The sequence below is a fragment of the Porites lutea genome, chromosome 3 (genome assembly GCF_958299795.1).
Source record: "Porites lutea chromosome 3, jaPorLute2.1, whole genome shotgun sequence".
NCBI classification, from domain to species: domain Eukaryota; kingdom Metazoa; phylum Cnidaria; class Anthozoa; order Scleractinia; family Poritidae; genus Porites; species Porites lutea.
Genome location: NC_133203.1, coordinates 9,580,554 through 9,608,388, shown reverse-complemented (window position 1 = coordinate 9,608,388; position 27,835 = coordinate 9,580,554). Strand labels below are relative to the sequence as shown.

Sequence of the window (27,835 nt, the reverse complement as noted above, 5' to 3'; positions counted from 1 at the left end):
TCTGGCATGTTTATTTTCCGTTGGAGTTGGAATTTCGTGGAAAAAGTTGTGTTGAATGAGAGCATGTCGGCGAAAATGGCACCTCGTGTTTCCTACCTTGTATATTATTATTGTAGATAGAGTGAATTTGAACAAATTACTGCAAATTATCACGAAACTTCGTTGGAGCAATAAGGACAACAACAATTAACTACAGAGTAAGTTTCATTGATCTTTATTTAGTATTTCCTAGAAATTTTAGGATGATATTTTTACCCCATACAAACACTGTAATTTTACTGGAACCGTACTGTGGTACTATCACAGAGCCTGGGTTACCTGTGTTGTAATGGCAAAGTTAATGACGGCTACTCCACAATGAGTGATGGAATCTTTGATGGAATCTTCCCTATAGTTAGCAGAACCTTTCTACTGAGTTATTTTAGAGGTTTCTGGCTGTTGGATTTTTCTTGTGCTCAAAGTATGTGGACATATAATGAAGCGGCTATCGAGTTGGCGGCGGCCGTTTTTGGTAAACGATTACAAGAGCATCAGGCCATGAGTTTCGTGACCAAACTAAACTCCTGGCGAAGGAAACATCATAAAATTCGGCTAGATTCCTTCTTGTATTTATCTGGATTCACGGCAAAGATAAACACGACCGTTTGCTCGTCCAGATTGTTCTCAACGGACTTAGAGAGGCACCTTAGTACGAGTTAGATCCTGTACTAAATGCCATGTTTTTGAACTGTTTGTGTTCGAGCATATTTTTGGAAAATAGCAGAGTTTACTTTCCATTTTATCAACGGACTGCTTATCGTGGAGTAGTATACCAATGATGCTTGGTTCTCTTTTTCTCGACGTCGCAGTGATTCGGCACGATCGAACAATTTTGCGCGATAATGTATGTTTCCCTAAGATCAAAACAAAGACTTGATGTCTCTTGTTCTATCAGCATCTAAATTATAAAATCACTAGCGACAGACAAGTCTAATTGTTAATGATTTGAAACAGTCTTGGTCTTTATCTTCGGTCTAGTGTCTTTTGTAGCTCGTTTGTAAAATACAGCTTCGATTTATTTTGTTGAATAAGACAATATGTTGTTGTTGAATTTTTGTTTGCGCACTATTTTATGAATGGCATGCGTTTTTACTCCAAAACTACAAGTAAAATTGTCGTCACAATTTTATTCTTGATCTAGCATAACCAGAGAAGAAACGTTCCGTAAATTCTATCGAAATATCCCTTATCTAAACCGATTTCGCTTGTTAACCTCTCTAAATTCGGAGCCTTGGACGTGACAGAGAACATGGAGAAAGTCACGCGTTAAAAACAATAGAATTTTGACAGTTGGAAGTAATTTGCATAACCTCAGAGCGCACATGGAGAAAGTCACCCGTTAAAAACAATAGAATTTTGACAGTTGAAAGTAATTTGCATAACCTCAGAGCGCATGCTCTCCAGCTGACATAGCCCCTTTAAGCAGCCAATGTAGAAATAAGTTTTGCCATCTTCGCAAAACAACGTCTTTTAATGCATTAAAACTTGAGTAATTTGATTTGTGCCAGGGTATGAAGTGCAGGTTTCCCTTTCTCTAATTTCCTTCAAAAAGAAGTAGTCGTCCCTTTTTTTGATCTTATCGCATATCTGAAATGTGAATCTTAAGAATATAAAATTCGGCATCGAGAGCCTGTGTGACGTCATTTCGTCCATTGCGAAATTTGCGGAAAATTTTTTTTTATTATCTATTTGTAGATTTCATTACTAAGGAAAAAATAAGGTGGTATAAATGCTCAACTTTCCGGCCATCCCCAAGCATTGCGTAACACTGCGTAGTGAGGGAATGACAAAAGTGACAGCTCACGGTGCTCTATTTTTAAGAGGAGAATGTCGATAGACGGACAGGATCTAAACGAACTGTCATTTTACTGATTTGTTATTAAAGAAAAATTTTTCCTCCGAAACAATGAACCTGGGCCTTTTATGAGGTTAGTTGGGTAAATGCCATGTTTTAAAGGGGCCATGTTATGCTATTTGCCATCATTTTAAAAAGCTAAAACGTGTTTTCATCAATTGAGTTCCAAAAGTAATGGTTCGGTTTTGTTGTTTAGGCTACATTTAGGTACTGAAACTGTTTCCTGTCGTTTTTTGCAACAGATGGCAAGGATGGACCTGGATTAAGCCCAATTTTTCAACTTTTACTGCTTTGTCTGCAAAAATCACCGAAAAGTTATTATGGCTAGTGCTCCTTGATTAATTTCATATATCTCTTCTTCAAAACCTCGAACAGAATTGCCCTTAGACGACAATACGCTCGTGACATTAAGCCCCTTTAATTTAACCGAACATCCGCTAAAATAATGCTTGCTTTCGTAAAATAATGTTAACGTGACATTATTAAGTCACCAGTAATAATATCGCTGTGGGAGTCTAACCGAGAAAAATATATTGGACAGCGTGGATTTTCACATCATACTTAAATAATTCACCCTTTTTTCTTATCTACATAAATAATGTGGTACCAAGAGAAAAATGTGTGCTGTGAGTTCTGATTCTCCTTTTAAGGCTTGTACTAGCTGAAAAGATGAATGAGTTTTAGTGCAAAAAAAAGTCTAAGTTAGCTCTTCCAGGTCAATATATTATTATTTGTTATCCGGCAGGAAATGGATTGGAAAATACAAGGTAGAGAGTACTCAAGTTAGTTCGCATTTTTAAAAATTAAATCACGAGAGGTCGTGCTGATATGGGTCTGATATTTTTGCCCATAACTACCCTTTGCTTTGTGTCGAAGTTCCTTGTCTTTGAATTGTGAAGTACGTGATGTTTGGAAGTATATTGATTTTGTTCCACTAAACTCAAAACGTTGTCGGAACTAAAACAATAAATTGGTGTCGTGTTTGTCCCATATCTGCCAACAACCCTGAGTCACCTTGACACGTACTATAAATTTCTCTAATGGCGCAACACTCCCTATGTAATTACTTTAGTCCCAATTTAATATTTATGCCTGAAATTAGGGCCTGCTGTGTGAAACGTGCTGCAATCTAACAGAAACACCGCGATAGAATTTTTGCAGTGACAGTTTTTTAAATTTAGTTAGAACTGGCTTTGTTCTGTTGTCACTACATTTTTTCATAAGCGATTCTTAATTTAATTTTTTAACGGCCCTTCTTAATAGCTGTGATTAAAGTACGACTTTGAAAATTGCCATCGCCATTTGGTCACCATTCTCGACAGGCTGCTCGTGTTTTCGTAGATGGGGTTTTAAACCATCCAATGCAAAATGTTGTGAATAACGCTCAAAGAAGTGTTTTAAAAATTCTCTCTAGTAAATCATGTTTTAAAAGGTATTTTCAAAAGTTCTCAAAACTAATTTTTCATTAACTTAAAACCATGCCAGAGAGCATAAGCAAAATAAGATTTTAGTCTGAAGAAAAAAAAATTCCATTTGCCCTGAACAATTACCACCACTGGTTATTGTTAATTGCACTTTTATTTTTTCAGAGACGATGACGACAATTCAAAGTTTGCTTTATGTTTTTACCGAATAGACGGCAAAAAGCATATTTTCTTTAAATCCGCAATTAATGATCATTTGACATACTTAGCCATAATTTGCGGCAGTAAGCCCTAAGGTGTTTTTAATAACCTGCAAAACATTTCGATTTTTTTTGTCAAACAACCACTCATTTATTGTCGATTTTGAACTTTCAATAATATTGCTGTTAAAAAATGAGATGATTTTTATTACCTGCCTGAAAAGTGTTCAACTTGTAACCTATCGCCTGACAGACAAATAACTTCTGCAAGACAACAGCACAAAAATAGCATTTTCTTTTTTGACCTTTAATTTTTGTCCTTGGTTTGCAACCACGTGACAAGGCGGCCAGGTTGGAGGTCAATACAATGGACCTCTTTCTCGACGAATTTACATGAATCTAGAGTTTAGTTCCCAGAGGAGAGAGAAATGCTTTTGTTCTTGACCCGACCAACATAGCCGCCATGACGTCACGTGCAAACCAGCAATAATATTGCGGCGCAAATATTGACCATCTCAATAACCGGAGCTTTAAAACTATTGCCGGTCTCAAATCTAGCTTATATTTTCGTTTTTCTGATAGCGTAGATCTTTCCTCTCGAGAAGGGCACTTTTCAAACTACGTAGGAAATTGAACTTAAAAGCAAAAGGATCTGAGTTTAAGTGATCTAACCTGATGCTCTTAATTGTCGGCACACTAAAGAAAGAGTTCCTTGAAATGCGTTCTTTGCAAACGATACCTCGGGGCTTTATCAGTTACGTTTGAGATGTGATCATAAAGTCTAACATTAATAACTAGGCTGTTTCATGAAGTCCCCTACCAACAATATCCAGATGTATGATATGTGTTGCACATATGAAATTCTACTTAGTATTAAAATTAAAGGATGAAGCGTTGAAATACTCTGAAAGTCGACGAGACTCGAGCACACGATAATCTTTCGAAAACTGGTTCGTCAGTCAACGAAGAATCTCCGCTCAGTCTACTATGTAAATCACGGTTTCCTTGATAAAAGGGGTCTTATATCATTGGTGATAAACAGACTATTTTACAGTTGTGGACTTAGCTACCTCGCCTTCGAGTGAATGTGAGGCTGAAGGTGACCTTGTTTTGATAGAAACTTCCTTTGCTTTGTTATGGATGTTGTCCTTGAAAAATACTAGTTAGCATAAGAATAACTTGATTTACGTAATAAAGTAGGGAAGTTTGTATCATCAAAACAAGGTCACCGTCAGCCTCGCTTCCATCCATAATTGCTCCTTAATTTTGGAGGGAAATTTTATCGTTAATTTATTTCACTGACATGTAAAATTAACATGCAATAATAATTTTCCGTGCGTTTTCGACAAGACGCGCGCGAAATTATTCACTCGCCTGTCTACCATTTCATTACACATAAGAATCATATTTTTTTCATTTCATTAAATCATCACTTACATTAGCCCATGACCTTATTTTTTAGTTTAGTATTTGAACAATAAAATTTTGGAACTCTCCCGGATATAGTTTTAACCTCTCAATGAGGGGATTAGAAGAAGAAAGTTTGAGTACAAACAAGCAAATGAAATCTCGCTGTTCTGGTTCAAAATAATTAATAATAAATACTTAATGAGTATTAATCACAATTAATGATAGTTATTAATACAAGTAACCTCAATCATGTTTGACTTAGAGTTTCGAAAGGCAGGAACCCATATCAAGGAGCGAGCATCTCCCATACTAGGCCTATGTCAAGGCGCTTTCATAGACCAGTTTATTTTTAGATACATTTTAGAGCAAGCAGTTCTTTCCACGAAAATGGAAGCTCAAGTCGACCCGTCCATAAGCGCATTCGGAGTATAAGAAATATCGAAAAAGAAAAATTAGAGTCATTAAAAGCTCAGAAATACCATTTTCAGGTCTGTAGGTTCTGCCTTCTGGTTTGTGGGGAGAAAACACTTTTTAGATTCGCGCCAAAATCGTTCTAAAAATAAACTAGTCAGTGAAAACGCCCTGACAAGAGTACATGGAAGTTGTTTACTCGTTCCAGATTATGGGCTCCTGTAAAAGCCTAACGGAGTGTGTTTTTTGTTAGAGTAACTTCGTTATAATGTTTTAGCTCTGTTTTGTTTCAACTTCCCTTACCACTATTGTAAAGACGTTTGCCAGCATTGTTTTGGCTAAATATATCTGCTGTTTTCTTCGATTTTTCCGTTGTTGTGAGAGTTTTCTATGTTTTCTCGTCTTGTTAACAGATTTGCCGCCGGATACCTTTTTGGTAGCTTATATACAGAAGTCTCACTCATGCGCTTGTAAGTATTACACGTATTTATCCTAATAACAACATTTTAAAATTGTTCTAGGGATATTGACCTGTTTCTAAACGCAGAATGCTTTTCTTTTTTGGGTAAAAAAAAAACAGTGAAAATATAAAGTTCGAAAAAATTAAGGACTGTGGGCTTACTCTCCTTAATGTCACTAAAAAAAAATAAAAGCACTATTTTATTAATTTTTTGGCAGGTGTTACCCAAGAATTACTCAATTCCCTTTTCACCATACAGTCAAATTCCCATAAAGCATTAACTGAAAAATTATAGCATTAAAGATCATGCAACTATATATAAAAATAAGACTTTTATTCTTCTCATGTTTTGTTGGGAAAACGTGCAAGCTGCATGTTCTAAATTTAAATCTGAGTGATATCCTATAGTGTAAAAACTACTTGACTATATATAAAAATAAGACTTTTATTTTTCTCATGTTTTATCGGAAAAAGTGCAAGCTGCATGTTCTAATTTTAAATCTAAGTGATATCCGATAGTGTGAAAACTACTCGACCGAAATTTTTTTCACTGATCAAGCTGAGCAGATTGATGGGTATCGATTGACTTCTACTTTACGTGCCTTGAATCTGTAAGTACGACCATTTTAGCGCAGAGTTTTTAACGAGTTTCCTGTGTTGCCGTTTGTTTACTCTTAGTTTTTTACTTCAGAATTTTATTCCTTGGTTGTGGTTAACCTTGATTAACTAGTTAAAAAACCAAAATTAAGATAAATTCGAATACGTTTTAGTTGAATTTAAAGATTGAATTTTAGGATCATCTGAGTTCATGTTTGCTTGACAGTTTAAAAGACCAATCTAGTTGTCGAGTTTTTTCTTGCCACTTCGAACGCCTTTCGAGGCTCATATTTAATCTTGATTTGATCCAATCGTTCGCCTGAGAATAGACTCTCATTTGCGTAAAATGTTTGAAAACGTCTCTAAGTGTTATACTGTCGCAGAATATAAATTACACCTATCGTCATTTGCCTAAAGCGTAATTAGTTTTCAAATCATGATGCGGCTCAGTTTGAGAATCATATTTTATTTCTGATCATGACGTCACCAAATGTGCCAAATTCATTTTAAGTAGTGTTTTATTGCAAGCATATCTCATTGTGTCAAATCAACAATTGCAATTGAACATTCCTACTTGTTTGTTTGAAAACAAAAAAATCTATAAAATTGACCAAGTGTCATTCTAGACTAACTTCAAGAGAAACAGATGATTTACAAAGATTTTACAGAGATTTTCTCATTTAATTGCGCATAAAGAAATTAAAAAAAAAACATTTTTGTGTTATGAAATTTTGCGTGGGACAAACTTTGGTCTAAAAGTACTAGTAGACATAGGTTTTCTTGGTTTTCAGTTAACTTTATAATAACCTGAATGATTTTCAATTCAAAATTGTTATGCTCAAAAATGGTAATTTACTCTGGATAGTGAACACAGTATGGAGAAAACACTTTTAAGTAAACGTGCGTTAAACGTGAAAGAATTTGCTTCCTTTTGGTCTGTACTGTTGGGCAGTTTATAAGAAAAATTCTTTTCAAGGTACAGCCTTTTATAGCCTTGGTAGTATGCAAATTTCTTGTTATAAAATCAGGCTGCATTCAGTATGAGAAACAAAAGTGAACTTTTATTGCCTTTCCCACATTAGCAAAGTATTTGATTATAATTGGCAGGGCTTTTCAAAGGCAACGAACTTCTACGATTAACTATACCTGACACATGCAACTTTAAAACCGAACATTGTGGCAAATGAAATCTCTTCAATCTAGAGCACTGTGGAAGCTGCTTTGATCAGCTTGATTTGACTGGTGGAGAATATAGCAGGTATTGCATTAAAATACAGTTGATAAGCCAGAGGAAAAATAAAACAAACAAATTGATTTCTGCGTGTTTTTGACATGTTTGTAAAATAAACTTGCTAAAGGCGGAGGTTTTTTCTCCAAAACTATTCTGCTTAATTTAGCTTTTTACCTTGTGAAAATAATAATGACATTTTACTTGCGTTGGCATTTTAGGCTCGGTTTTGACACCACAAAAACCACACTGGTCGAGGACTGAAAACGAAATTAATATTCATCTTTATGACTCATTTCTGAGACCGGCTAAGCGATAAATTTTTTAATAATATAACTGACGAAACGACTAGATTTGTTCTCGAAAACGCGTCCTTGAGTTTGTGCCAGAACTGCGTCGAAAGCTGCCGGAAAGAGCTAGATGATACGAGTTTTAAAGCTGTTGTGATGACTCGTCTTGTTTTTGGCATTAAGCCGCGTGAGCCGAGAAAATAATAATTCCACAAAGGGTTCTATTCTTTTTGGATTAACCTGTAAATGAATTTTATATTTGCATTCCCATGTCGCAGATTTTCGATTAAAATTTTGACAGCGGGTGGGTTTTTCCAAGTCCCTTCATTTTTACGAGCAAACAAAGAACAGCAAACCTCAATATTTTGCACATAGTATAACTTATAACGAATATTTTGGATGAAAGGCAAAGACATATTAATCTTAAACTCGTTCCTCCAGAAGGACTCAATTAAAATTTATTCAAAGGCTTAATCTGATAGAGGGGGTTTGCTTTCCTTTTTCAAAACAGAAAATTATTTCTGTTTCATTATTTTCGAATGTTCACTAAGCCTTTAAAAGTTTACTCGCGATCAAAACAGTGATAGCAAGTACATTCAGGTCCTGAAGGCGTAAATCCATGTATAATTTTCTTTTTGCCCTCAATGAATAGAAAACAATACTGATTAGTGATAGATCACAAAAGAACTGATGCCCAGAAAGTTGACTGAGACACGAGTCGGTATTATTTGAAAACGTGCGAGGTATAATCTTCGTGTTAGCTCGGTCGCTGAAGGGAAAGTTCGCAAGAAAACAGATGTTATAATTTATTATAAATAAACATTTTAATAATAATTCTCTTTGTATTCCATAAAATCTGTATATAACTTATAGGATGGCGTTCTACTGTATATTTGACCATCTCAAGCAACTTCATTTTCAACTCTAAACTACTTAGATCTACTTACTGGCTCATAGCGCGTTGACTAATATTTAATTTAGTCCGAGTGAATTTATTTTCATCTATTCATAAGCAAAAGTCGCCACACGCTTAGTGCGTCAGTTTTTTATCCTCGCAGGATTATTAAGTCCTGAAACATCTATCTGGAAAATTTTAACAACAAAAATATAAATTTTTTGAAGATCAGTGATGCCGCACTGTTTATTTGGCGCATTGTAATTTTCTCAATGCCAACATGTGCTGAATAAGTTATGACTTCATGAAATCAGCTGCGGCCGGAGCTGTTTCAAAACACAGGAAAGTTTAGTTTTGATGAAAAACGACGCGCATTGCTAATACGCATTTGACTTGGCCTTATGCATCTGACAAAATGCTCTGTACATACATATTAAACTCCAGCCATTTATCATTATTATTTTTCCAGTTTTGTCTGTTTTAGACACGGCAATTATCTATACAGATTAAAAGGAAGTCAAATCCAGCAAGAAGAGTCTCAGCTTTTTTTTTTTCCTAATTTATCATCCGTCTCTTCGGTCAACTACATTTCCATAATTTTTCAATTCAACCAGCAGTTCGCCAAAATATCTTGGCTCTCTGTTCATCTGAAGCATTTTCTCGCTCAAGTTATTTGTTATAAACATACATCGATCCCAAAAGGCTCGTCTATCTCCATCTATGAGAAATGGCTTTAAAGGGTAACTTATTTCCGGGCCGTTGTAGGTGTATGCCATGTAGAGGCATGTTAAAATTTCAGCTCGTAGCTGAGCAGGGTTTGGTATTTTGTCTGATAAACTTTCCTTCAGTAACATGAACAGAAACACGAGGTTTGGGGGCGTCAGGAATGCTTGATCCTGCCATCCCTGCAAAAGTAACGCCCTATCTACTCCTCGTAGCCATAGAACCACCTCAGATGCGCGAAATCGCGTTAAATTTTTGCAGTGACAGCGGACGAAATTTCCAACACATTTCAGAGCATCGCTGCTTACCATGAAAGAGGCGATTGGAACTTTGGGTTTTACCGGGGCCACAGCGACTGCAACTTCCCCGGCACTAACAACTTGCTTGGAATCTGTCGAGATGGGCATGATTGGCAGCTTAGCGTTTTGCTGTTCCACGCTGACGGTCGCCGGTGCTGTTTGGGATTTCAGCGTATTTTCATTTTCCTTTGGCTTGGTCTTCCCGGTGGCTGGCTCGATTTTAGATTTCATTTTCTTCTTGCCGACATTCGCACACTTATGTATGTAAGCCGCGACAGCGTCGCAAGTCGTTTGAGGGGCCTTGTTTTCTTTTCCGACGCGCACATCACTGTTGCTGTTTACATGATAACAACACTTGCAATGGAAACTTTTTGCGCTCTCTCGAGCCTTGTTATTCCACATGGAATATTCGTGGAGTAGATCCTTTCGACTAATTGAAAGAGAAGCTCCCATCTTTGTGTGAAAGGAAACGGGCGAGGGCTTTTGTAGCTACAGACCCGGCGATACGCGGTATCTTGGCCCTTGCTAACTTTTCGTGCGCTCAACACAGTATTTCTGAGAACAGGTGGTACCGCATTGGCGATTTCACCAAAATTGAATCGATTGTGTGACTGGTCTGTTTATTTTATGTTACGCGGGCTTACCATGTGACCAAGCAATCTCTATGGCAACGACACTAATTTAGTCATGAGTCATACTAGCCGGGATATATCATGAAACGCATCGTCCAATCACAGGCGAATTTCCAGTCTGCATATGTTTAGCCCGACAACTTTCCGCCCTAAAGGCTTGCCGTCAAGATGAAGCTGGAGTGGAAACAAATTAAGTCAGTGTCACTTAAAAAGTATGCAAGCGATCTGTCATAGATAGAAATAGATTGCACACCAAAAACGCAGGGAAACCACCGTTCGTAATGACAACCGGTGCATTCCGAAGGAAGAAAATTTGTACAGAGTACACTCCTTGAAAATATTAAGCAAAATTGTATTTACAGAGGGTATATACTAATCGGTTTGTGTTTTAATAAGTCTGTCTAAAGCTTCACTCTTTCGCCGGTTCTTCTTTTTTCGACGTGAATCAAGTGTAAGGTGTAAAAGGGAGAATTTCGCATTTATCTCCTCGACTTCAAACAAATGAATTTATCCTAAACGCTAGAAAAATATGAGAAAGTGTGCTTCTGTGCTCATTTTTAGAATTAAATTATTCCATGAGGGAAAGTTTCGAGTTTCAGATCCGAGGTGGACAGAAGGCGTGCCGATTTTTATTTTCGCCAAAACTGAAATCGAAGTAGGGTGAAAACTGCTAAAAAATACATGTATATTCTCGAAGGCGTTGATAGATTGCATTAGTCATGTCACGACCTAATTGATTACTCTTGTCGAAAATGGCAGAAGATCGATTATTTTTGTTTCTGTCTGGCTAGGTGACGTTGTGCCTTCGGTGCAGGTGGAATGAAGGTGGTTGATTGTAAAACACCGACAGCTATTTCTCAATACATTGAGATCCACGCGCGCGCAAAAAAATGCTTTTAGTTATCTGTAGATATTGCCCTTTTTTAAGCTTTGTTTTCCGGCTTTTGAGCCCAAGAAAAAAATCACTACCTGATACCTTTTAAATTAATGAGATTATATCGACATTACACTTCCTATCGATTCGGAAATTTCAAGAAAAATCGTGCGGCTGATTTTCTTGAAATTTCCGAGTTTACGCGTAAAGGTAAGGACACGGCTTTGTTTGCTGTGCTAGAACAAAGAAAGACTTGCTTGCTTGTAAAAACGATTGATCGGCTCACTTTACCTTAACGTTTTACTTAATTTTTCTGAATATCTGCCATGTATGTTTCACTTCGTTTGGACTAAGTTTTATTTTAGTAAGAAAACAAAGCATGCTCGTTGCAAATTATTATTCATAAAGATAAATTCATAGGGAATATTATCAAATTTCCAAAATCGATGTGTGGCCATGAAGAAATCTCATACCGTCAAGGACTGATCAGTGACGTCATTGCGAGTTCAGTTGGGCATGAACGAAGCTAGAGCCTGTCAATTTTAATATACGATAATGTAAACATGAAAAACAGGTTTTCCGTTCTTCATTCTTGCTTCCTAAGAAAATATGGGAACAAATTGTATTCTTCATCTTCTTATTCTTTTTATTTTTGTCATACATTTGTCTGAAGTAAACGGAACAGAAAACTGAAAGGGAGAATAAAGACGCCATACTGTCAAGGTCAGGTGTGCAAAAAAAAAAAAAAATTTTGCAAGTCCTTTTAACAAAGGTTAGAGTTCAATATGCTAGTGCCAAGAGATTCTTGCTAGTGCGCAATGGTACACAAGTGCCTCTTCTGTTTCTCACATGCAAAGCCGTCCTAAAAAAGGTGTCCCTCGTTCCGAACCTTATGACGAAAAAGACGGAATCAGAAATGGCTTCGACAGGACTGATTCGCGGATGGTCGCCCAACTAGTTTCTAACAACTACCGACAGGGTAGGGGTGTAGCTACCTGTACGCACGGTACGCACGTGCGCCTGACAAAGTCGTTCACAAAAGTAAATAAAAATAATAAATAAATAATGATTAAATAATAAAAAAATAAAAGTTAATTCTAAAAAGAAAGCAAAATATTGAAAGATAATTATTTTAAGAGCACAGTTTGCCTCATTTCATTCAACTCTGGTTGCTTCTTTGAAGTGATTACAATTTTTTCTAAAACAACGGACTTTCTTTTTCCTCTCCTGACCCAAATGTCGGTTTCCAGATAAACGAAGTAAGTGATTAATGGACCGAATCTTGAATAACATATATATCTAGTGTAAAGATGGAAAGCGTTTTAAATAAAAACGTGTTCGGATTCCTAACCGCTTACGCACATTAGGAAATCCTTGAGTGAACGAAGAAGGTCACGGTCACGGCGAAGGGCAGCGCACTTTTCTTTAATTACAACTTGTACGAACACGTACACGACGTTAAATTTCCTTTAGCGACGTTATTCGGAGGACGTAAACACAGGGGCAAATTCAATTTCTTCTCCGAGTCCAAACTTGGGCGCGTTCCCCAAGACTCCTTAGGGAAGTTTATCGTATATTTGCCATTTTAAGAGACTTGAAATAAACGCGAAAAAGTTTTGGTACAAAAAAAAGCGCTCATTCATTTTGAGAACTAGGGACGTTTTCATTGCCCTCGTCGTTGTCGTTGCTAAGCACCCTACATTCATGAAAGTGACATTTCCATTTTAGTTTTACTGCGTACCAAGCAGGCTTAACTTTTGTGCAACACCGCGAGTTACGCGAGGGGTTACAATGCGTGAAATACGTATTTCTATTATTAAATTGAACAAAAAAATCTATGTATATAGAGTGGTTTTCGTTGGAGTGTCGTAAAACCAAAACCGAAGTAATTACTCTGGCCAATCACATAGGACACAGACAATACATTGAACCAATCAAAACTCGAAGTAATTACATGTGGCTGACGCAAAGCGCGGGAAAATGCATGCGAGCGCGTCACAATTGGCTTTGGTTTTACTTCTGATTGGATGAAAAGGTGGCGCGAATCTTTTAAGCCAATCGCATCGTGTAGAAAGTGCAAAACCAATTACTTTTCGACACTCAAATGAAAACCGCTCTAGCTGGGGATATAGCTTTACTTATCCCAGGAGTTCTCAATGCATAAAAATATAAACATATGCAGAGCGAAATACAAATGACAAATGAAAAGGATAGAAATTAATGGGATGGAACCTTTTCAGTTGTATTTCTATTATTATAAATAGGCGTATAGTTTTAGAGAGGAAATAAATTTCGTGACAGAAAATCTATTCTCTCTTTGACAGAGAGAACATTCTTGTGGGCCGTGAGATGCTTTTGGAGGGCGTCTTTGCTGTTATGCGCGCCAAGCAACCTCACTGGACGCAAGTCACTATTGTTGAAAAGAACTTCGTCTGACGAACTTGTAAATCTTTCTTTAATCATTCGCAAAAACAATTTTTAGTATTAAAGATTCATCTGACTGTGGAACAAAAATTAAGGGTTTTGGCCTCTCGTAGCCCGCAAACAAATCTGCGTTAGTAGGCTATCCAAATAGCTGCTCCTGCAGAAACTGCATAAATTGATTTTCGACTTCAAAAAAGGGAACGGTTAGAAGAACAACCAGTTGAGCTAGGACTTTCCTTATTATTGATTATTATCATCAGTGTAATCGTATTAAGACCCAGAATCTCATTCATTTGTTGCAAAATGGTCATGTTTCGCTTCAGGGCCATATAGTTCACCTTTATATAACACGAGTTTCTTCTATTCTAGTATTTCATGTAAGTGCTATCTCGTCGAAAGAAAATTTAACAAAAAGAAAACTAAAGATTGGAATATCAAGAACAAGACGAATCCTGATAAAACCATTGTGATCAAACCATTGAGGTCGGAATCGTGTGCTCATTATGCTTGCTAAATCAATCCAGTCCACTGACGAATGTCCTGACGCATTTTCTTGTGGCCGAAGGAACTTGGTGACTAGAACAAATTTCAAGATGGCGGCAATGTGGATCTTGAAGGACGTTTCAAAGTCTTCTCTTGATCAGTAGAAATAGTTTTCAAAATATACGCAAAGATAGCAAGATGTACCACCCTTCAAGAGGAGGAGTGCGTGGAGGACAAGATCAGTTTGACTGGGAAGACGTGAAGGCTGATAAGTACAGAGAAAACTATTTAGGTGAATCTCAAGTGTGTTCCAATTCTCTCATAACCGAATTTGAGCTTTAAAACTTCAGAATAACCGGCCACTTTTTAAAATAAACATCTTTAAAAGCTGCTCACATTGGCACGCAATCGCAAAAATCTACAAAGCAAATGCAAAAATGACGTCAAACTGTATATATATCATTCTTTCTTCTTTCACATCAAATTAAGTTAAGCTAGTTTTGAAAAATATTTGTTGACGCGAGGAATGCAGGAGCATTTGTTTCCCTTTAATACCCGATTTTAATAGATCCATCAACTACAGGACTGTAGTACTATAGGAGCATCTGTTTTACTTACTTGATTGTAGTAAATTTATTGACTACAGGACAACGGGACCACAGGACTGCAGTACTGTGAACTGAAAACACACACCATTTACTTGATGACTGTGAGACCATGGGAGTAATCGACACTGAGTTAACAGATATCACTCACATGTACAGGACTGTACTCCAGTAGTGCCCGGTGGTGCCACGGTGTCTAGAAAATCTTAGTTTTTTTCTTACAAATCACATGCTGGGCACCCTAGATTTTACAGTTTCAGAGCACCGGGCTCCCTTTAATTTTCCTTAGAGCTCAGTCTTGCATGCCAGAAGCCAGGGATATTCTGAAGTTGCTCCAATAATTGCTGGCAGCTTTTTGTCATGCCCATAGTGATGTTTTTAAAGCCATTTAGTGAGCGACGATTTGTTATGCTGGACTCATTATTGCTCTCCACAAATAAGTTTATGTTTTTGACTTAAAGTGAAGTTCAGATGGCTGGATACTGGCCAAGGCTCTCTGTTTGTGTTTTTATCGACTGGCCAGTTTCCGACTAAATGATACTTATGCATTTCTACATTCCAAGAATTCTCTTATTCTCTCTACTTTAATTAGTTTTTTAGCAGGCTCGCTTGTTTGGGGTCATGCGTGAGTATCTTGGCAGCCTCTGTGGCTCCACTGCCAAGATACTCGCGCGTGACCCCAAACAAGCGAGTCTGCTAGCGGGCTATATTTTAACAGGAGATGTAACTGCCTGAAAACCACACCCTGTAATTGCCCATATATATGTTGTGATATACAGTAGAAACTAGGTAACTCAAACTCTAAAGGAGAATGAATAACAGTTTGAGTTAACAGGGAATTTGAGTTATCGATGTTCTACTGTACTCTGCATGCACTGTGTTTAAAGTGGTAATGTCTTGTTTTAGATAAGGCTCTGTTTTTAGGGTAAAATTTCAACAAGCAACATAGCCTTGCAACAGCAACATGAGACAGATAAAAATTAATGACAACAAATGACTTGAAGATGGCTTTGAAACTGCAACAGCGATGAGCACAATATTATTGAAAATACAATAGTAAAATACTGTCAAGGACATGTCCTCCACAGTAAGCAAAATGTCCGGTTTTGAAATTCAGCCTACAGGCATAAATCCCTCACTAAGAGGACCTGTTGAAAAGATGCAGAATAATAAATAATTTTTTCAACCACTTGGTAGAAAAGGAGTTTATTTCGCAGCAGAGGGAAATGCTTTTGATCTTGTTCACCAGCATGACTACAGTTATGTCTGCTGAAAACCTGCCATACCCTTAGTCTTACCTTTCCTTTCCAACTTTATCCTCATGATAAATGCATTTTCTGGTATCATTCTGCGAGCTTCTGTTATATATCTGCTTAAAAAATGGCCCTTTTCCATTGCCACATTTGTCACAACACAATGCAAATATAGCTAATGCAACTGCAAGAAATGTTCATTTTGCTTATTTAGGGGGGTTGCTTATTGGAATTTTTTGGGTGGGGTACTGCTTGACTCTAAGTTCTATAACATTAACGTTTTTTGTGTGCATTCACTAGGTCACTCAGTCAAAGCCCCAGTGGGAAGATGGCAAAAGGGAAAGGATCTTCACTGGTAAATCTTTTTTTTTTTCTAAGCATTGAATTTTTCTTCATTCCTTGTCTTAAGACTATTCACGACAACTTATTTTTCATTATCTGCCATTAACAGTCTAGTTTTAAAATCAGCTAAATTTTAATCAGTTATACACTTATTTACAGGTATACAAAGGGTGGTAAAGCAGACATCTGCAATTTCCAAGCAACAGGTGAGGTAAATTCTGTATTACAACCAACGTTAAATTCGTAGATTTAGCCAGAGCTTAAAGTGAAGCTCCCTTTAATGCATTTTAAATTTACCTCAGATAATGGACTTGAAACCAGTGCAAAGAAATCCATAAATCTAAACTTAACGTTATGGGAGTGAAAAACATAAACTTCAGCCTGTGATCAACTAAAAGCTAATAACTAGTCAAGAGAAAATTAAAAAAAACACGTGACCTTGATGGGTTGGTACCTGAGCTGGCCTGTGATGTGGTCATGAGACTTTGGTCAGCAGATACCTTGTTTTGATGTCCATTGTCAAGTTAAACACAAGTTACAGGCTCCCACACTAGCAAGAAGTTTGACATTTCACATTGGTTAGCCTGTGGTGCAGATGGATAGATTACCAAATTTTCTTAGGTATGGGGCTTAGCTCATGCATGCTTTGCGCGCACGTAGGGTTCTGCTTTCACTGTTGATTAATTTAAGGATGGAGCCTCTTTCTTTTATACTGTCCAAATTTTTGGTACAAAATAAGAAAATCTGAGAATCTTGATTATTTCAGTCGTGCTGCCTCATCATAGACCCTCCACCCCCACCCCCACCCCCAGCCCCAAAATATTTCTCAGGCATTATTGATCACCTGGACTTAATTGTATTTCTTAGCAGAAGGTTTTGAATAAATTTATGTTGGAATATTGTCTTTTAAATTTCAGGAGAAAGATGCTATAAAGAAAATGGAGGCGGAAGCTTTGGCTATAGCTCTGTGAGTAAACAAAAGACCATCAAAACATTTTTGTGCAAAAATATTTTGAAGTTGCATTGGGAATGTGATCATTTGGAACTTGGTCATGATTTTATCCCTGGAAATAAATAGTTTGCTCTCTTATGATCATGGTAGATGAGACAAAAAGAATAAACCTATTTCACAATTCACAGACTAATGTAGCCTGCGTGCAGACGATAACTAAACTCTGATTAGTACTGTCTGCGAAGCAGCGCAGAGATCCTTGTTCTGGACCCCCAACGGACTCAACGAATTACCGGAAGTGCGTTTCGAATTTCCCTTCAACCTGATTGGCGATCACGACAAACAAAACAAAGGCCTTTTTTAACTGGCCAATTGTGGTGCGTACTCAAATCTGGGTACACAGCTGGAAGTCCAGAACAAGGATTTAGGCGCTGTTTCGCAGACTGAGTTAACCAGAGTTTAATTTCGTCTGCGCGCAGGCTAAGACTAATGCTAATAAAGGAAAAAAAAGAAGGTTGTGCTTGAGAATAGCCTTCAGAACAGGAGTTCTTTTTTGTGTTTTTGAGGCAAGCAAAGGTAAGCACAAAGCACGTGCAATGGGGAATTTAGTTGGTTTGGTGTAGAATTATATTATTTTTGGGATGAATTCTGATGGTAGCCCAAGAAAGAATAAGAAGGCTGCTGACAATGTTGCAAGTTTGCTGATCTTTCATTGTATTCTTGACGGTTAGCTTTAGGATACTGCTTTAGGTGGGCCAAGTGAAGACCAGTCTTCAAATAAGATAATGTGAAAAAGTAAAGTCTTGCAACTTAGAGACATCAGCAAAGTTGTGTTAGTGTAGTTTTGTACTTGTCAACTAGAACAATGCAGGTTCTGTTTGTATTGCAAAATTTACCACCCCAATAAAGCGGATAAAATTAATCTTTCGATCCATGCCTCATGCTCAAAAATGGCCTTAAAGATGAGCAGTGTTGTCAAATAGCTGATGTATCTTTTAAAATTGTTTTGCGTTACCGCTGGCAATATTCACTCTTTTGGATCCGTAGTAAAGAAATGCTTTGGGATCATGTATCCAAAGTATCCCGTTTTGGATATGATCCAAAGAATTGTCCACCTCCGTTGTGGATCATTTGGATCAAAAATTTGTTTTTTGACTATAGTAAAGAAATGCAGCATTAGTAGGAGAAAAGTGATGTTGATTACCCTTAGAACTTAAAGCGCTAACCTCTCTTTATGGCCACCTCTTCACAATAGTAGCAGCTGCCAATAAAGTGCATCCCAGTTGCCAAGAAAATTTTTATCCTCTCCCATACCTCGCCATAGTGACGCTTCTCTATAATGGCCACTTTCCTCAATCCTTTCCCAAGGTGCAACTTTTGAGAGTTTGAATTGCATCTAGTTGGAAGGTTACAAGCTATAGTTTATACAGGAAAATCATTATGTAAGGCATGGCGGTTTAAGAAAGAATGGAGGTCTTATCTTCTAACCAACCAAATCTGACCTTGCTTATAAGTTCTATCACTGATATTATCTGAGATTTTATTCCTCTCTTTACTGCTGACGATTATCTGAACTTGATGGTGTCCAACAGGAAAGCTCGTGCTATTTTAATTTGGACACTGTACGCAAATGAACTTAATGTCTTTTAGTTAATAATTATTATTTATCAGCTACTTTATTTTCCTACCTACGTACACTTGTGTAAATATCTTATGTAGTGAGAAATAAAGAATTGAATTGAATCGTGCACAAGTCTTGATGCATGATATTGATCAAAGAAAAGGTCTGAAATGTGCACATTAAGTGCTAGACAAGATAGTGTTAGTAAGTAAAGCATTTGACCACCCTCCCAAAAATTAATCTTTTGGTGTTGCAGAGGGAAGGGAAATGTCAAGAAAAAAGCAAGTGGAGTTTCTAAACAGGTGAGGAACTCCCCTTTTTATTTAATTACAATTAAATTTTAACTAATAATAATAATTAATCAGAATAATTATTTATTGCTTAGTGGGTGCAAATTAACATATGGATATGATCAATACACAATCTAGGAATGGATTTTTACTATCCTGCAATAAATACACTTATTTTGTCATAATCATTTCATAAAGATGTTGCAAATTGCCATTGTATGTTGCAAATTGCCATTGTATGTTTCATTTAATCAATTAATCATTTAAGTTTAAGTCAGGGATCCTCTCTGAAAAGCTCAGCGGAGCTTGCTGAGATATCTCCTGTTCATGTATCCCAGCAAATACCAACAAGGTACAATAATATTATAATTTTACAAAGTGGCAGAAAAAGGAATAATTACACATGCTTTTCTTTTTTGTTAGGAGCTGGCTGAAGTTTGTCGTAAAGGCCAGTTAGAGCGTGACTCTATGGACATTGAGAGAGTGGAAGGCATGGGTTTTGGAAGGTATTTAAAAATAATGACTTGTAGGAGCCAAACTCTGTTATCAGGGCTAAAAATAAACACCCCATTCGGTTGTTTGGGACAAGCAGATTACCTTGCTCGGCAACTAACTTTGTAAGCTCACTTGCCTGGTGGGTTAGGGTCCAGCAAGGCATCTTGCAATTAAAATATCAGTGAGCAAGACAAACAAGCAAATGAAAGAGCTACTAGTCTTGTCCAAAGGCCAATTAAGCTGGAACTGAGTTTTTAAGCCATTTGTTGTGTTGGCCCTAAGCTACATAATGTGGTTAAAGTTTCTTAATAAATCGTGATTTTTTTATTTAAAGTAACCAAGCAAATTTTGATCGCGACGTTGTCCCCTGTTACATGTAAAGAATAACAGGGTCACAGAGTTTTTGTTATTACAACGATCGTAAGTCTTCTCTATAAAGTGCAGCAATAATAAGTATAATTGTTCAATAGTGTGTCACTGATGGTCTGCTATCAAAACAGTTATTTTTATGTGGCTAAAAATGAAATTTAGGCTTAGTTAAACTCAGGACATGGCTAGCCAGCACTCACTCACAGGAGATTTGCTGGGTTGCCCTAATCATGTCACAGGGGCTCATGGATTATTTTTACATCCTTTCACTTGAGGTCAGGCCATTATTTCCGTGTGTTGTTCCCTGCATGTTGTGGCTTGTACTTGCAAAGTGTTTTTCTACTCCCTACCCTTCCCTAGTGTATGGTATTAAAATATGTTAGGTTCCACTTTTTAACAGTGTGACAGTACCTGGGTGAAAGCCATTCTCGGGGTTGTCAGGGTTACCCATTATGCATCAAGCAGTATGGGGCTCCACCAACTTCACAGGTACCTCTCCCCACGCTCTCTGTTGATGAGTTTTATGAGTGCTCCTTTCTATAACAATTCTTCAATTGTGGTTAGGTTTTGGGTAGTTCTGGCCATAGAAGAGAAACATAGAAGAGAAACAGAAAAAAAGAAACACCACTCTCATTTTAAGCATATGGCATGAATGACTGTCTCTCAGCCTACAAATTTTTTTCAACAGCTCAAGAGCTAGGCTTATGGATGTTGCATCTGCACCAGTTAAAGAAACACTTGGAGCTACTGGTACACAGGAGGTAAACAGTTTATTTAATTATAATAACTGTATAATCAAATAGGATCAACCAATCTTACTTATCTCTGAAATGGTTTTGATTGAAAAATGTAATTATGGGTATAATAATAATGTAAATAAAATTGATTAGACATAAATTTCTTATGAATTAAATAATAATATTTCATGGTTAGAGGTTTGAACACAGGAATCAGTTCATAAGTAGGTGGAATATGACCATCTGGGTCGACGTAGTCCTGAATAGGACTGTTGTTGAAAGCACAGGGCACCTAGAATCACAACAGCCATACTGGCAGCCAAATTTTAAGGACTTGTATGGAAATTTATCTTAAGATCGATAAAATGATTAAAATGTACAAAAAAAGCTATAAAAGTATACATACCTTATGAAAAGTTGTGTCTTTGATGTTTTCTTACTGTTTCCTGTCCTACAACTTGCTAAAGTGGCGGTTATAGGGCAGGAAACAGTGTTGGTATTAATAAAACTATGGTTATTGACCACAATACTATTGGTCATCTTTCAGTTAAGCCATAACGTTATTTGCTTTTTATGTCTTGTTTTTGAAGATGTGGTTGGTGCAATTCAATCTATTTTTTGCCTTACTTTAATGGTTGTTTATTGTCAGTCAAATCCAGTCATATATCATTATTTTTTTTTACTACAGGTAGATATTCCAGTCCAGGGAAGTAAAACTAATGAAAAGGAGGAAATTCAAAGAGACAAAGATAAAACCAAGAGAAAGAAAGATAAAAAGGAGAAGAAATCCAAAAAGGACAAGAAGCACAAGAAAAAGCAGTACAGTGACGATGAAATCAAAGAATCCAAAAGAAGGAAAAGAAAACACGATCATGATGAACTTGACAAATTTGATAATAAAAATGCTAAATATGAAAGGAAAAGATCACACAATCATAGTGAACACAAAAAGAACTCTAAACGCAAGAGGCATGACTCTTCAGAAAGTGAATCATCGGATGAAAAAGGGAAGTATTCTAAAAAGCGTTTTGATCCATCAACTGAAGGCTATTCTGGGAAAGCTGGCAGTAAGCATAGAATAGATGAAAGGCCAAAAGAAAGAAGACAGAGGCATGATACAGAATGAATAACTGTGATGATCATTTTGAATATTTTATTTTGTTTAAAGTACAGTTTAAATAGGCCGTTTGCACAATGACATGTTTTTACTACTAAGACCAGAATTCCTTTCTTTTTTCTTTCATACTTAAATTTGGTAATCCTATTTAAAAATGACAAAAGCCCTAATTTGCACAAGAAAACAATACCCTGTTCAAGGATTCTGGTAGTGGTAGCTACCACTCAACTCTCTTTAGCTGTGCATGCAGGTTTAAAACACTTCAAACCAGACATATTTATCATTAATATCTGTTATCTGTTGTTAATTTCATAAACTTGTCTGATTCACATGAACTGTAACAAAAAAGACTGGAAACAGTCTCTTATTTTCTTCATTTAGTCACTTAGTATGGTGATGCCACGTGCAAGCTGCGAGATACAAGGGCGCAAGCCCGAAGAGGGAGAAATCTCTCTTTTCTCATTTCTTGTCTGGCTATGCACTCACCATTTAAGAACTTGACAGATCTAAGAAAAAGGTGGACTGCAAGCAGTCTATTAATACAAACATATGTTTTAACCAAGAAGAGGTTGCCTTAAGGCAATGTGTATTAAGAATGTATCCATCAGGAAATTGAGTAATTTTAATTGTCTGTAATAACACCAAAGAAAATTCCTTACCAGAGCCTGAGAAAATAAAAGTGAAATTTAATAAAAAAGACATTTTTCACACGGAATTTTTAGAATTTTATGTGTGTTTTCACAATTCTTGTGAAAATTAACATTTATTTTCTCGGGCTCCCATAAGAAATAGTCTTTGGTATTATTACATCTATAGCCCTTGAAAATGTACAAAAAAGGTGATATTGTTTAAATTATTCTGGTACAAGGTTTTTGTCTACTGAAAGTTTACTCAATTCCATTTTCATGATTTTTACGAGTAAAATTTTCTCTAGTGTAAGGCCGAATCCTGTGTTTTGATTAGCTACCTTGGCTGCCCACTTGGGATTTCCTGCTTTGGTCCCGCAAGAAAAATTTCTCTTTTTGGCCATATAATAAATCCTATATTGACCAAGCTTGTTTGGTCAAGGTAGCTGGATGTTACCCATGTTCATGTTTTGTTTTTTTTGTTTTTTATTTTTATTTTTATTTTTATTGACCTTAACTTTGTCTTAGTCCATAAAAAAGCAAACAAGAACTTGGCCAATAGCCAGCCATCTTTACCTTGTGCTTGGGTCAAATTTTCAGGCAAATATCATATTGACCATGACTAATGAAATTTACCTCTTACTGGTACCATGTTGACTCAACACTTCTAGCTTAAAACTCTTTGAGTATCTTATGGATTAATTAAAAAAGCCTAAATCATCACAAATTTTGTTATAGTAACAATAATTAATTGATAACAGAGCTTTGTGTCATCCAATTCAGTCTGTAATTACATTCATGATTAAACAAATCAAACTCCCACTATTTGATCGTCCAACTTTATTAATCACTTCTATGATTACAGACTGAATGCTGACTCATCTCTACACTTCTCTTAGTTTCTTATTAAGACTGTGGGGTCAAGGGGAGCATGAGCAGCAATGGGAAGGGGAAGGACGGGAGATGACTGACAGATTCTATATCCTCTGCATTCATTTTTCCCCTTCCTATCATCCTTCATGCTCCCTTTGGTCATGCTTGTGGCGTTCCATCTTTCGTGTGTGATTCCCGCATCCAATTAGAGACTACTGGGGATGATTCAGGACTCCACTTAGTCCTACATCTGTGTTAGCCTAATTAATAATATTATAATTTTGTATTCTGTCCATTCAATGTTCTTATCTCCGCATTACTGGAAAAGTGTTGCTTGTTTGGAAAGCATCTCCAGGTTTTACTCCTCCAGTGTAGCTTGGTGAGGTCTCCCAAGGCCTGGTGGTGAATGTTGCATCTTCTTCTCCCAGCCAGTGAGTGTGGATGAGTTAGGACTTTACTTAATCCTGTAACCCATATTACAATAATTTATTTTGTGATTCTGTCCATTCACAGTTCTGATCTCCACATAATTGGAAAAGTGTCGCTAGTGTGGAAAGCATCTCCAGCTTTAAATCCTCCAATGTAGCTCAGTGAGGTCTCCCAGGGCCTAGTGGCAAATGTTTCATCTTCTCCCAGCCAGTAGCGGTGATGAGTCAGGGCTCCACTTATCCCTATCACCCTAATTAATAATTTTAATTTTGAGTTTCTGTCCATTCACTGTTCTGATCTCCACATAACTGGAAAAGTGTCACTGGTGTGGAAAGCATCTCCAGGTTTTAATCCTCCAGTGTAGCTCGGAGAGGTTTCCCAGGGTCTAGTGGCAAATGTTGCATCTTCTCCCAGCCAGCGAGTGGCAACCACTTGTCGTCCAACTGTGTCAGTGGTTTGTTTGGCTCCATGAAGAGTGAGCATGTGAAAAGCTATGCAATCACCAGGCTAAGAAAATAATAAAAATTAAGAAAATAGATTTTGAACATTTGATGAAATTTGTACATTACAATGAACTATTATTATAATTGATTTTTTTTTTAAAACGAAACAAAAGCAAAAACATTTCTGAGACAATAGGCCTTAAATTTTTGGGCTTAAAAAGCCTGCTCATGATCTTGTTCTAGTGATTTCCCTTCCCCTGTTATCAAAGTTGCCAGCAATTCGAGATGATGTTCAAACCTCAGGGGAACAACCTTGAATAGAGGAAAGGGAGTGGGTGAGTGCTATTTCTTGCAGATACGTGACTAGCAGTGATTTTAAGACACTCAAGGGAAACATGAGCAATGATGGTAAGGAGAAAGAGGGGAGATGACTGGAAGATTCTGTATCGTCTCCATTCATTTCCCCCTTCCCATCATTCCTCATGCTCCCTTCAGTCATGCTTCTTACGTTCCATCCCCCACGTGAGAGTGTCTCAACATTTTTGCAACTGGTTGTAGTCCACAAGTTCTTTTTGGCTTAGAGGGTAAAAACATAATTGACTGTCTCTTGAATACAGTTTCCTGTAAAGCTAGGGATAAAAATAACTTGGTCAATCTGCCATAGCCTCACCAAGGGTACTGATTGATGATGCAGTGGTGGAGGCAGGAAAGCAACTGCTCAATTTGATGTAAGCTTAAATTCTATCGCAGGCCAAGGAGTGGTGTTAATGGTAGTAGCAGTGGTAGTGGTGGCAGTACTCCCTATACACTCTGTAGTGGTGGTAGTCGAAGTGATAGTGGTAGTGGCAGTGGTAGTGGTAGTGGTAGTGGTAGAAATAGTGGTATTGGTAGAAATAGTGGTATTGGTACATTGTAGTGGTGGAAATAGTAGTAGTGCTAGTGGTAGTGGGTGGTAGTGGTGGTAGTAGTGCTAGTGGTAGAAATAGTGGTATTGGTAGTGGTAGTGGAAGTGGTAGTGGTAGTTTCTGTTCATTACTTCTACACATAAATTAGTCATTTTATGCAATTTTTTATCCATATGAATTTTGTGAGCTGTTTTTATCTGCTTGTTTTCTATTTTGAATAATTCTCAACTTGAATCTGCCGTTTGCCGTTTGCCGTATATGTGAAGCTTAAACTCTCTAACAGTTTTGGCAGTAAATTCAGTTAAAAATTCACCAGTACCTGCAAATCCCATGAGAACAGTTCATACTTGTCTGGTTCTCCATCTATGTTTGGGATATCATCAAAAGCTTCTTGTTTGCTTCTAGTGTTGGCATTGTCATAGTTGTAATTTTTGGAGGAGGCAAATTTCCTGGGAATGAACCACTTTCTCCATTTGTGAGACCCACCAACATATTTCAAACAGGAGACTTTAGAAACAGGAGTCAGTGGCAGCCATAATGAACAGTTCTGTGGATAAAATGAACATTTTTTTACAGTGTGACTACTATAACGGGAGCCACCTAGCCAAATTGGACCAATCAGATGACAGGAAAATAACAATACATTTGAGAAAGTTAGTTGTCAATCATAATTATCATAAAAAAAAATCAATAACAGGGATCAAAATCAACCAGTTACAACCTACAGACGAGACCTTTGAACCCACTGAAGAAAGCCTATGTTTCCTGAGAGGACTGTTAGTGTTGACGGAGGTAAAAAAAAATCTAATTGTCGCGGAAAAACAGACAGGACTTTCTTCGAGCATTGCAATCTCTAAGAATTTTCACTGACCAAGTGCGGGTGGGGAAAGTGTGAAATAGAAGAGAACTTTTACTTAGAACTTAATAATTACCTTCCATCCATTTACAGGGTAGTATGGTTGATCTTGGTGCCATGGTGTCCCACGAGTTGTGCCGGGATCTTTAGTGAACACATGTTCATGATAGAACACTGCAAACTGAAGAGAGGATCACGAAAAAAAAAAAACTTTCTGACAGAGCAGACAGATATATTTTGTGGTTCAATTTTATCCTTTTATTCTCCTTTGTTCTGTGGGTATGGTTATGTATAACAATGTGTTTGAAACAAAGAAAAATAAAATTTAAATCAAGGATAAAATTGAACCACAACATATACAATCACCCTCAAACTGAATTTGTAAATGAACATGAGTACAGAAGAACCTTCGTGATAGATCCACAACTGCCACGGCCAGGAAAAACTGGCCTAAATGGGTATTTGCCACTAAAAAGGGTATGGTTGTTAGGGGTCTTACTTCTTTAACAGGGTAACTAGACAATTTCACTATTATGCATCTTGAACAGGGTGTCCTTTTGAACCGAAGGTTGACAATGAGCGGTTCACATTACCCACACTTTTTTTCCATAAAATCTAATTAGGTGATGTTAGTTTGAAAAACTCCTTAATTCTGTATGCAAAATGAAAGAGGTCATAAAAAGTTACAAACATTACCGAAGATTCCCGAAGATGCTATAATGATTTCCTAGGGTTGCCAAAATATGTAGCAATGTGAAGCACGAAATCCTGGCACCATCTTGCCAAGATCGATCACACACATAGACCTTTGCAAGATTATTAAGGAATAGAATCGTGAGATCTTGACGAGATAACCTTATTAGTTGCCTTTGTTTTTGTAATTGTGCGTTACCTGTGTAAAATTGTACAGTATGTGTGTGGTAGAAGTTTTCCATCTGAAGGTTTATGACGCACTTTTTTTTACTTATAAATACAAGATGGTTTGTAGGTATACAATAGGAAATCTGTGTAAATCTACCCCCTTCCCTCAGATAAAAACAGGGAGGGGATAATCTGCAGACTGCAAACGGGAGGGGGTGGGGGGGGGACGGGTTCTTCCATCCTTTAATAATTTCCCATTAATTTTTTTGCCTTGACATCCTGTATACTGTTTGGCTTTATCTCTCTGGTCTCCACTACTTCTGATGAAACGGATATGAAAATTAATCAGGCTTTGATTAAAAAAGAAAATACACACGGCTGATTATAACTAAATGTCCCCCAACTCTTAACTTTTTTCCACCCACGTGTTCTACTTTTGTTCTCTTAGTGGATGAAACAAACCTCAGACATCATCAGTTTGCCGGCAATTTCTGCAGCTGGTGACGAACGTACAAATTCCTCAAACTCTGGGATCCGACGCCAGTTGAAATAATCATTGAAGTAGAACGTCTGTGAATCCTCGCTTTTCAGCCATTCGCCATCTTTACTGGGGTTCGCATGATTCGCACCAACGCCTTTCTTCAGCTTGTCGACCCATTCTCTGAATGCTCCCCTGACACACACGACCCCTTGCTCTTGGAATGTCTTTATTTCCTGTACTGTGACAAGTTGTCGTGAATCCAAAGACTTGAACAGTCTAGATTTAGAAGAACTGAAAACACTAAATATACGCGACATTTGATTTCTATGGATGTGC

At 37.2% G+C, this 27,835-nt stretch overlaps 2 protein-coding genes and 1 pseudogene across 2 annotated transcripts; 1 reads left to right on the top strand and 2 right to left on the bottom strand.

The window, feature by feature from the left end:
* Positions 1 to 8,719: 8,719 nt before the first annotated feature.
* On the bottom strand, positions 8,720 to 10,445 carry LOC140930405 (cyclin-dependent kinase 5 activator 1-like). Its single transcript, XM_073380092.1, has one exon. The coding sequence runs from the start codon at positions 10,282 to 10,284 to the stop codon at positions 9,373 to 9,375; it is 912 nt and encodes a 303-aa protein (XP_073236193.1). The 5' UTR covers positions 10,285 to 10,445; the 3' UTR covers positions 8,720 to 9,372.
* Positions 10,446 to 14,257: 3,812 nt separating this feature from the next.
* Positions 14,258 to 22,252, top strand: LOC140930406 (uncharacterized; annotated as a pseudogene).
* Positions 22,253 to 24,122: 1,870 nt separating this feature from the next.
* LOC140929355 (uncharacterized) lies at positions 24,123 to 27,835 on the bottom strand. The gene is made up of 4 exons (XM_073379153.1): positions 27,481 to 27,835; positions 26,234 to 26,338; positions 25,621 to 25,848; positions 24,123 to 24,460 (listed from the first exon to the last, which is right to left on the bottom strand). Exons 1-4 carry the CDS (start codon positions 27,814 to 27,816, stop codon positions 24,239 to 24,241), a joined length of 891 nt encoding a protein of 296 aa, XP_073235254.1. The 5' UTR covers positions 27,817 to 27,835; the 3' UTR covers positions 24,123 to 24,238.

What these genes read in the sequence shown, in the direction of transcription:
- LOC140930405 (XM_073380092.1), bottom strand. Translation starts at nt 10,284, where the DNA reads ATGGGAGCTTCTCTTTCAATTAGTCGAAAGGATCTACTCCACGAATAT.
- LOC140929355 (XM_073379153.1), bottom strand. Translation starts at nt 27,816, where the DNA reads ATGTCGCGTATATTTAGTGTTTTCAGTTCTTCTAAATCTAGACTGTTC. An exon ending in ACCCTGTAAATGGATGGAAG is followed by an intron (nt 25,849 to 26,233) that starts GTAATTATTAAG and finishes TTTTATCCACAG; the next exon opens with AACTGTTCATTATGGCTGCC. An exon ending in TGTTCTCATGGGATTTGCAG is followed by an intron (nt 24,461 to 25,620) that starts GTACTGGTGAAT and finishes TTATTTTCTTAG; the next exon opens with CCTGGTGATTGCATAGCTTT.